General features: G+C 48.2%; 1 protein-coding gene across 4 annotated transcripts in view; it reads right to left on the minus strand.

The window, feature by feature from the left end:
* LOC105560544 (coronin-2B-like) overlaps nucleotides 1-10,503 on the minus strand; it is a 12,454-nt gene extending 1,951 nt beyond the window's left edge. Inside the window, exons 1-9 of one of the 4 annotated variants that reach the window (XM_012009735.1) lie at nucleotides 9,998-10,503; nucleotides 3,951-4,148; nucleotides 3,611-3,727; nucleotides 2,706-3,020; nucleotides 2,321-2,545; nucleotides 2,047-2,256; nucleotides 1,848-1,965; nucleotides 1,493-1,719; nucleotides 633-1,392 (exon numbers count right to left, since the gene is read on the minus strand). In XM_012009735.1, the coding sequence (XP_011865125.1) occupies nucleotides 1,201-1,392; nucleotides 1,493-1,719; nucleotides 1,848-1,965; nucleotides 2,047-2,256; nucleotides 2,321-2,545; nucleotides 2,706-3,020; nucleotides 3,611-3,727; nucleotides 3,951-4,148; nucleotides 9,998-10,102 (1,707 nt within the window). In that variant the 5' untranslated portion in view covers nucleotides 10,103-10,503 and the 3' untranslated portion in view covers nucleotides 633-1,200. Of the gene's footprint in view, nucleotides 1-632; nucleotides 1,396-1,492; nucleotides 1,720-1,847; nucleotides 1,966-2,046; nucleotides 2,257-2,320; nucleotides 2,546-2,705; nucleotides 3,021-3,610; nucleotides 3,728-3,950; nucleotides 4,149-9,997 lie in introns of all 4 variants that reach the window. The other 3 variants (XM_012009734.1, XM_012009737.1, XM_012009736.1) reach the window with 3 other exon arrangements.
* Nucleotides 10,504-10,579: the final 76 nt, after the last annotated feature.

Below are 10,579 nucleotides of genomic sequence, written 5' to 3' on the forward strand. Positions count from 1 at the left end.
CTTAAACTATTTTTCAACATAGTTGCCACCATTGTTCAGACATTTGTCGTAGCGGGAAACCAACTTTTCTATGCCCTCTTCATAGAAAGATGCCGCCAGTGAAGATAGCCACTGCTGAACACCGTTTTGTACGTCCTCATCGCTGTCAAAGCGCCTTCCTCCAAAATCACGCTTCAAGTTCAAGAACAAGTGGTAGTCAGAAGGTGCGAGATCGGGGCTGTACGGCGGGTGATCGAACTGCTGGTGTCACTCAAAACCTTATTCAAGCATTGGGAGCAGTTCGATCACCCGCCGTACAGCCCCGATCTCGCACCTTCTGACTACCACTTGTTCTTGAACTTGAAGCGTGATTTTGGAGGAAGGCACTTTGACAGCGATGAGGACGTACAAAACGGTGTTCAGCAGTGGCTACGGTCTTCACTGGCGGCATCTTTCTATAAAGAGGGCATAAAAAGTTGGTTTCCCGCTACGACAAATGTCTGAACAATGGTGGCAACTATGTTGAAAAATAGTTTAAGAAATGCTCTTTCATGTAAAAATAAATTTTGTTTTGAAAAAATGTTTTGATGTGTTTTTTTCCAAAACGGTACTTAGTTTACGGACAAGCCTCGTATCTTTCAAAAGATCAATATGTCTAAAGACGAAGCAATATATTAAATAATACATCAGTTAAGTAACTAATAAACATGAGAACATTAATAGAAAAAAATGAACAATTAACAGACTAGTACTAACGTAATATCGTTTGCAAAAAATATATTTATCAATTATTAACGTCATGAATTACCTTTATGCTGCCATCTGTCTAAAGGTATTGTGCTTCTCTTAACTTCTTAATATCCTTACGCGTATTCTAAGTATGTGCGCGAACAGGTACAATTTTCATGTAACAAATGCAGCCTACTTTTTCTGTTCCCTCGTGATCAACGCGGTAAGTTTATCCTACATAAAAATTTGTAGATGTCCCAAGAAAAGTTAGTAAAAATTGTTCTGTGCGGTCTCTTTGTGTATGAATATGACAAAGCTAAAATCTCCTAAGCGTGTTAGTACAAAGTTCTCGTAAGCTTAGGCTCTTTATCATTATTAGCGGTGCGTAAATACTCTACAAAACTTTTAAGTATTGATTGCTAATCACGTGTAGCAGTAAAGCCGTAAGAATCTCGTTCAAAAGCCGATGTTTACAAAGCGAGCTTGTAAATTTTATTGACGCTGCAATTTTCGTATTTGGTCCTCTAATTCCTTAACTCGCAGCTGGCTATTAGCGAGCTGTCGTCGTACCAGTCTCAATTCGTCGGTTTGACGAGCAAATGCCAAACGAAGTTCCGCTTCATTGTTTGGAACGTCCACAGTTTCCATAACTTTATTGTCATTAAGTGGGGAAGATATAATGTTCTTCTAACAGGAAAAAATCATCAGATATAAATAATATATACATATAAATCCAAGTATTCAAAAAGATCAACAATATAATATACGTATATTACGCTTGTACCTGTATAGCAACATTTCCAAACTTCTGCTGAAGTTGCTGAAATTTTGTGCTTTGATTGCTGGATGTCTTTTGACTCTTTTCCGACATGTCGTGCAATTCCACCGGTCTGTAGTCCGGTATCGTCTCCGTAGACAGAAACGCAAATTTCTTTTTGTTATTCAGATCAGTGGTCGGAGGCAGTTGCGGTGGCTTGTATATTCGTGGCTTATGCGTCGAGATACTCCCACCTAATAATAAATAGCATGAAATCCACTAACATAACTGGATAGAATGTCACATCTATTAATGGAAAATCGAACAAATAAGGCTGAGAACAGCTTGCTCGAATAAAATCTAATCTGTAAACATGTAGGACCTGTTTTAAGAGAAATCAAGATTGGCGGGCTATTCATGCCACTAGTCCAGTCTCTAGCCGACAACGCGGGACACGTTCCGATTGTATCGGGATACAAATCCTCTTGGAATTGATCGCTCTGTAAGACGGATTTCTTTAATGTATACAATTCGAGAGAAAATCTTGCGAAGAAAATACAATATTGGGCACGTAAACTTGCCTTCCGTGGCACTATCATCGAGATTGGCTCGCACATTCCACGAGTCGCGTGTAACTTGTAAAATCTGAACACTTCGCACAAAGAGGTGCTGATGCCCCTTTTCGGCATCACCCCCAACCCTCTCTGAGGATTTCCAGATATAAACTGGCTGAGATAATGCATCCAGGGTGCCTCGTTGACCACTTCGTAGTACCGAATGTTACCGTCGCCCTGCGAAAAGCAACGACACGGCGGGTTTTAAACAGTTCATATCACGCATGCCGTATATTCTTACCTTCCCGGCTAAGAACACCATATTGGTATCATTATCGTAAAATGGAAAAACCACTCCGCTCGACGAATCTATCGTCTCGCACGTCAGTGGGACAGTCAGATCGTGCTGACTCCATATCGCGTATTGTCGATCCGAATGTCTGCTAAATCCCGTGGTCAGAAGACGCCCGGAGCTGCCGAGAAATACCACCTTGCTCGCTTTCGTGCCGGCGTGACATACCCCTTCCTGTAAAAATGAAAATTTAGATTCGTGTGAAATTTAATAGACACAATTTTCAACGAAGACGAATGTATGTTTTAGATTCGCGGTTAAGAATGATTTCAGGATATTTGTATAGAGTCAAATAAATATTTATATACGATTACAAGTTCGAACGATTCCATACCGAAACGACGATACCGGATCTCGGTTCGAAGACGCGCAGCTTCTTATCCTTGCAAGTGGTCGCCAGTAAGCTGCCGTCGCGGTTCAGGGACATGCTGTAAATGACATCGGGATGCCTGTCGATGACGCTCACCGCCTCGCACCTGTTCACGTCCCACACAATGACGAGATGATCGAAGCCGGCGCTGAAGAGCACGTTCTCCGCCACCGGATGCCACTCGATATAGGCGACGCGTCGTTTGTGCCCTTGCAACTCCACCAGCCACTCGGTCAGGTTCCTCGACAATCCGCCGTCGGGTACGTGCCACAGTTTTATCTAGACATAAAGATCCAAATCTTTGTGATTCCGTTTATCTCTCGATTAAATATGGCGATATCAAATAAATTTTGAATCTCTAAGGGCCAGTTTCACAAACGTCGGTTAACTGCTAACCGAAGGTTAACTGATCCTCTGTCTCTTCTTAGAGAACAAGATAGAAAAAGATAGGGCGTTGACTGAACTCTGGTTAACAGTTAACCAACGTTTGTGAAACTGGCCCTAAGGGTTGCTTTTCTTTTGACGAACACAGTCGACATTTTTTACACAAATCGACACGTGTCGCTTCTAAAACATTTAGAATTTAATTCGAACTCGGTCGACACTTTTCCACTCTGCTCGAGAGGAGAGTCGGAGTGTGATTTTGAGTGACGAATGCAGCCGGGTATTTCGATAGAAATCTTTCTTAAAATTTGAACCTTTGCCATTTAACTGTGGCAACCTGTTCTCGGGTGTGTTAACTCGTGTCGATTTGTGTCTCCTAAGAGGAAAACGGCCTAATTCTACACTCTGTTCACAGAAATCTTCTGCGGACAATGAAGACGCGAGCGGAGATGCTCTCCACCCGATATGCAAAGTATATTCCTTACGGTGCAATCGTCGGAGCAGGACGCGATGATGTTGTCGTTGAACGGATTCCATTTGATGTCCAAAACGGGGCCGGTGTGTCCAGTTACTCGGCTGGCGTTGAAGTCGAGACGACCGGTCTGTAACATTCAGGAAATAATTAATATCCATTCCTACGGCAGCGTTAACCTTTACAACGTTACGTGAAAGTCTTACGATTAATTTAGAATAGACTACGCGAGCGAAACGTTCGAGAGAGGGTTCGAATGTATTTCTCGGGTCGATCGAGCGTCGCGTCAGCTGATACTTGCATTCTTTGCGCAGGAGAGAAATCGATAAATCGACACGGCGCGGAAAACTCACACGATCCAATGATAACACCAGGAACGCTCCGCCGCCCGCAACCTCCGTCACGACGGCCAGGAACTTGGGGTTCACGGCGCAGAACTGCGAGTCGTGGGCGTTCTTCGTGATCTTGATGTTGTCGTAGCATTTCTCCCTCTTGGCCGGCACGCCGTAAACGTGCCGAAACTTGCTGCTCCGGACGCCGCGGAACCACGACTGCAAGTATAATTAACAATCATTGTTTATTCATCCTCGTCTCTTTTAAATTCTGTTTCGATACGCTCCGGTTGCAGGGTCCGTCGGAGTAGCGTGAATATTACTGCAGCCTCAAGGAGTCGCAAAGAAATTTAAATAAAGAAGAGGAAGAAACTGCGGGCAACACACGTTGCAGCGATACAACGCGCGTGCGTTTGCGGCGATTTCGAGGGGAGAAAAAAAAAGGGGAATTAAAGAGAAATATGCCATTCATGTGTGCGATCTTCGGGAGTACTCTCTCTTACTCAGAAACCGTGAAAAAGAAAGTTGCCGGCGTCACGAACGGAAATACAGACGTTTCGTTTATCGGCTGACAATTGCGCGAGTCTTCGGCTGGAGTTACGCGTCTGAGGAGTAAAGCCCGAGGAATCGACGCGGAACGAACGATGCGCGATGAGGTATAAAACCTAACGATCGTGCGCTCGGCGCGAAACGTGTGCTTTTGCATCTACAACGTTCCCGTCGCGCTCGCCGCGCGATAATTAATTCGCGCCGGTGAGCAAAACGTTACACGATGGTACATTTACAGCGTTACACGTAATTGCGGTATCTCGTCGCTCCGTTATTTTGTATTCGAGGGGCGCGCCTACGAAACTAAAAGCAGAGCACTCGAAAAGAGGCAGCGTGCTCCTTTTCTCTTTTATTAAAAAAAAATCTCATTTTCAACCTGCGTTCTTCTCGAGACGCCGCCGCGTTGTAGACGCGTGCGATGAGTCACACGCGGTTGCGGCTAATTGACGGCGCGAATGTGAAATCTCTCGAATTCGTGTGAATCGACGTATCTTTACTGGCGCGCGCAGTGTAGCGCGGCGAGATAGATCGAATTATGCGACTTTTTCCCAGAAAAAAAAAGAGAGAAGATAATCATGCGAATTGCGAGAACCGCGTAAGAATCGCGGCGAAAGGATCGGAACCCCGCAATTCTCCGTTCCAGAATTAGAGGCGGGTGATCTCGCGAATCTAACGATCGAGCCCCGATCTTTCACCCGCGAATTCCCTTTGACGCTGATCTGGAATTGGAGATCAGAGTACACTGAAAGAGGATACACACAGACTGACACAGAGGAGACCCGATATTTGCTTATTCCTTTCTAAAAGAAAAAAAAAGAAGAAAAGAAATGTTACCGGCGTGAATATTGTTAACATCGAACTGGGTATCTATCATGGAAATGTTCGGAATTGTTCGATTATTTCCTCGATTTCTATTGTGTTCTTTTCCAGGGGAAACGGAATAATTCCGATCGGAATCCATTCCGAACATTTCCACAATAGGTGCCCACGCGGAAAGAACTTTCTCTTAAAATTTATCCTGAAAGTCATGTAATCGTGGGACACTTTAAAGAGTTTCAGAGCTTTTTGAAATTTTACCATACATTTCACTAGTGATCATACTTAGTATACATTTTACTAGCAAAATATATGGTAAAATTAAAAAAAAACTCTCATAAAATACTTCAAAATGCCACGTTGCCCCACGATTATATCATTTTCAGGCTAAATTTTAAAAGAAAATTCTCTCCGTGCAGCTGAGGCCTCTTCTCCGCGAAGCCAATTGGTGTTCTCGAAGCGTGGTGTGCTTCACTTCTCTCTTAGGATTCGTGCCGTGTTTCACTTCTTTTGTTCATGTTCAGTGTGCCGTGTTTCTCATCAGTTAACACTTTTAACTATTTGTTACGCATAAAAATTATCATAAGGAAATAAGAAAAAATAAATAAGTCGCGCGCGCAGGTATTGTTCGAGCATCTCAAAAGCTACTGATTTGTAAGTTTAATTTGCAGCTGCGACTTATAACTTTGTACAGAAATGTTGATTAAACTCGTCGCGTTTGGCTCTCAAAGCTTTTTCATCGTTAATTCGAAAAACTACCGTCGTGGTAGAAAGACCGAATTAAAACTGATCGAAGCAAACGCGGATCAAAAACCGCTCGGTAGATCGGGGACACCCTATGTGTGTGTAAAATGTGCAAGATATCGTAATCAAAATCAATAACCGGTACATTATGTAATAACGTTGCGGCTTACTACTCGTTGCTACGCAGGCAGCGTAGCGGAGACGCGATATGTCGCTTCCTCGGTGCATTCCACGCGCAAAACTGTAGAACATACGTGAAATTTTGATGCGTAAATTTTTAAGGAAAGCGTCGTCGAATCTAACGAGGTCGCGAACGCTTTTTACAGCCGCTCCGAAAACTGGACAATTCGCTCAACGTGCACTAAGCATAAACTTGGAGTTTGGGAGTTCGTTCTTTAAGGGCCGGTTTTTCATTTTCTCGTCGACTGGTTAGCCAGAAGTCAGTCGACTCTCCGTCTTTTTTCTATGTTATCTAAGAAGATACAGAGAATCGACTAGCCTCTGGTTAACAATGAGCCAGAAAATGAAAAACCGGGCCTGACTGGGATGCGGGTAATACCGGAAGCTCTTTCCCCCCTCACTCAGGGTCTACCGGAAGGTCCACTTTAAACGTGTGTGACAATTCAAAGCTGATATACAGATTGCAAGCTCGATACACTGTTCCAGCCTCGCAACGTTCCCGCGTTTGTTCTGTCCGTTCCCTTCCGATTCCGATTGCCGCGTACGGAGTAGGAGATCGGTACTCACCTGTCTATCGTTGGTCATGTCTGACGTTAATCGGGATCTGGTGTCCGGAACAGCCGGTGCTCGACGAGTACACGTGCGCGGTGAGACGATCGTCGCCAGTGCACAACGGGGACGCGGTAATCGACAAGCCGGGACCCATGCATGTGCAGGTGGTTGGAGAAACAAAAAGAGACAGAGAGAGAGAGAGAGAGACGGGGAGAAGAAGAGAGGGAGAGAAACAAGTAAAGAGAGAGAGAGAGAAAGAGACACTGACGTGGATAATATTGCAACCAACTACACGAGCCGTTCTCTCACGCCGCGCTTACTAGAAGAAACAAAGGAAAATGAGACACGCGTCTAATTAGCAAACTCATAAAATCACAATTAAGCCCGCGCGGCGCGTCAAAGCGCGGCCGCCGCGGTTTCCGCGGGCGCGCGTAACTCAAGTAAACTCGGGGCCGGGAGGGAATGGTGGGGACTAACTCGCGTGAATTAGACTCGGGCCGAGTTTATCGCGACGATCGCGTCGTTACAGACAGCGGTGATCCTATTAGCGAGATCTTCTCTCTTTTCCGAGTGCAACAGCCGCTTTCCCCCCAATTCTGGAAGGCTTCGGGCGATCGTAGTTTTCCCATCTGCGCGAGAGCACGAGACGACGAGGGGATCCTCCGAGCGGGAGGCCACCGTGTCGACTCGCGGGGTCTCCCGCTCGTTGGAATGTCGAACACTTGGCTCGTAACGACGCGATCGAGGTTCGATGGTTGATCTCGGGTGGCGCGGGACACGGGGACAGCGCTTTCTTTGATGGCTTATGTCACGCGCGTCTAGCTAATCTAGGCCGTATGGGCTTATACGTCGTCGCACAGCTTCGGGTTAAACGCCCATCTCTCTTCGACCGGCACCGCCGGTTCTCGTCGTCAGCGTGTCGTCGAGCCTCTACACCGTCGTCGTTTCCCTTTCGCGAGTTTCTCGAGAGCACGGGACTCGATGTCCGTCGTCTTCACGGCGAGGATATTACGAAATTAGGCGGTCGATTTCGAGGAGAATCGGGGGGTCACGCGATGGACATTCCCGGTCCTCTCAGGCGGACGCAGGCCTGTCCTGAGCGGAGCCGATACGTTTATAATTGCGATACGTACACACGAATTAGCCATGCGAGCGACGTTGGCGTTTCCTCGCCTCCCCCGTGATGGTCGAGCAACGAGGGCGATTACGAGATCGACCGACACGCGCCCGTAGCACGGAAGGGAACAACTGCGAGAGCCGAGGCGCTATCGAGCGAACGCTCGGTCACGCCGACCGTTCCGCTTCTACTGACAGAGGCGGGTGACTATCTCTAGCGCTAGGTAGTGGCTCAGTGCTCGCGGAACTCGATGCCTGTTGCTCGCTCTGCGGTGTCACGCTCGGCGCGCGACACGGCAGCAACGTACGAGTCGGTGCCGGTGTCAACATCGAAACGTGTTTGCGGGAACACGATACTTTTGCGAGTGCTCTCCACTCTCGGCGGGGGCGGGTCGTCGCAGGTGGATTCCGAGCGTCTCGTTTCGTGCTCCCTTCCGCTTTCGTTCGTGCGGCTACGGTGACTCACGGGGGAAGACACGGAGCGGAAACACGACCATTTTCCTGAACGTATCGATAGCGGCTCGCTGTGAATTTAATATATATATATGAATTATTCGGAACGCAACTCGGGATTTATTTAAACAAGTTTGCCTCCGCCTGGGTGAAAGATATAGTTTCAGCGAAGGGAGTCTCGTGTGAATCGGTATATTACGAACCTGAATGCTTATCCGTCGCTCTTGGCGAGTCTCGGGCGCATCTCCGGCTAGAGCGGCGCGACAAAAATAAAGTAACAGATACTCGCCACTGGGTCTTTTTGCTGCGTGCTCCGAGGAAACCGAAAATCGGCCGCGTCACATGCACAGGCACACATACGACAGATATAACAACAGCGCTACGAAACAGATCTCGAAACGCCCCGAGACCATGATTCACCGACACTGTCGGTTACTCCATCGCCACGTCGATACAAAATCATTCCCGCCGTCGCGCCACGAAATTCATACGGCGGATCTCGCGCCGAGAGACGGCCGTTTGTACGATCGACGCGAAGCCGTACGAAATTTGTGGCGAACTGCGGAGAGCCGCATGCAAGGGTCCGGGATGAAAACGTCTTCTCCTCGCGGAGAACGGGAGACTCCGACCAAGTCACGATCAGGCGACACCCGCCAACAACAGAGAGTTTTAACAATTTCGTAGACCTGCTCCTCTCCTCTTCCTCCGCGTTTTAGAGAGAGGCAGGAGAGATAAACAGTGCACAAAAAGAAAGCACAAATCTTACTCCGGCAATTCTTCTCGAATTATCGATGCCAGCTTTCACCCAAGCCCATTAACTCTGATCTTCGTTCAATTCGCCTCTTGTCGCTTGCCAAGGCAACGGTTACAAAGGACGAAATTAAACCGCGCGAATTCGATTGCTCGCACTAGAGTCCGGCCAACAGGCAGTTTCGGCAAAATGATGCGGGAGAGAATCAAGTATACACAGCTGGAGACCCTGTAATCGGAGACCGGCCATAAGAGAGTTTGTCGAATCCCCGCGAGCGAGAGAGAAACGTAGGCCGTCGCACTTTTCTACGATCGCAGAAATTTGGCGAACTACCTTACGGCCAGTCTCTGATTACAGGGCCATGTGGAGCAAGAGGGAATAGATTTCTTTCCCTCTCGCATCAGTTTGCCGAAACTGCCTGTTGGCCGGACTCCGATTAGAGAGACCTTAACTTGCACTGGCGCGCACTGAGCCCGCCCGAAGGCTTGTTTACGGTCAATTCTTATATTTAAGGATCGTTTGAAATCTTTTCAGCTTCTTGGCCGGAAAAATTATCTGTACGCCACCCGTACGGATCATCCTTTGGTTACGCGGTTTCCGAGCATCTGTTTAGGACCGTAAATATAAGAGCAGGCTTCAGCGCGCACTCAGTGCGCACTGGCGCGAGCAACCGAATTCGCCAAAGGTCAAGCGACGTTGGTGAAAACCGGGGTTAATCTTTTAACACAAGTAGAGCAATTCTCTGTTGTCCAAAACACGGAGGGAGAGAGACAGCAAGTCGGCGAACGGCGAGCGTCGCGCAGCGGAGACTACCTCGCCGTAGGCGATTCCGCGGGTCGGATCGATCTCGGGAATTGCTCGGAGTCACCGCGAGACGGTCATCTACGCACTCCAACTCGACACTCACTTTGCTGACGGGCTTGTAACAGGCCCTCGCGTCTACCATGTTGTTCATGATCGCGTGCTGCTGGTCCTCGTCGAAGCTCAGTTTCTCCTCCCGCGCGCGTATCATCTCAGCCAGTCGGCGACGTTGTATCCCATAGACTTCGTAGGCTTCACCGCGCGGCAATCTCTCTCTCTCTCCCTCTCCCCGGGAGAGAGAGGCTGTGTATCCTCTCCGCCGCCGAACCACGCCGGGATGGGAGCTACGAACGGTCCATCGCCTCGCCGGCCCTCGCCTCAACCTCTCTTTCCGTCTGCCCTTTCTCCACCCCGTTTATCAGCCGCCGCGCCGCGGCGAGTCAAACACGTGTGCGGACGCTTTCACGCACCGTCGGCGGCCCGTCGGGTCGGACGTACTCTTGCGTGTAAACACGGTATCGATCTGGCTGGATCTGACGTTCCGCGTGTAAACACCGGAGCCATGACACACGGGCAAACGTGACGAAGTGCGGTTTTCCTAGAGGCCCTGTCGTCAGCAAAATGGCGGACTCGTCCCGCGTCCGATTGCCTAGAGTCGCTCGAGCGGAGTGGTCTCGGGGTTACAAGA

Source organism: Vollenhovia emeryi, unplaced genomic scaffold, assembly GCF_000949405.1.
Source record: "Vollenhovia emeryi isolate VEMERY1.0 unplaced genomic scaffold, V.emery_V1.0 DF939228.1, whole genome shotgun sequence".
Lineage (NCBI taxonomy): Eukaryota > Metazoa > Arthropoda > Insecta > Hymenoptera > Formicidae > Vollenhovia > Vollenhovia emeryi.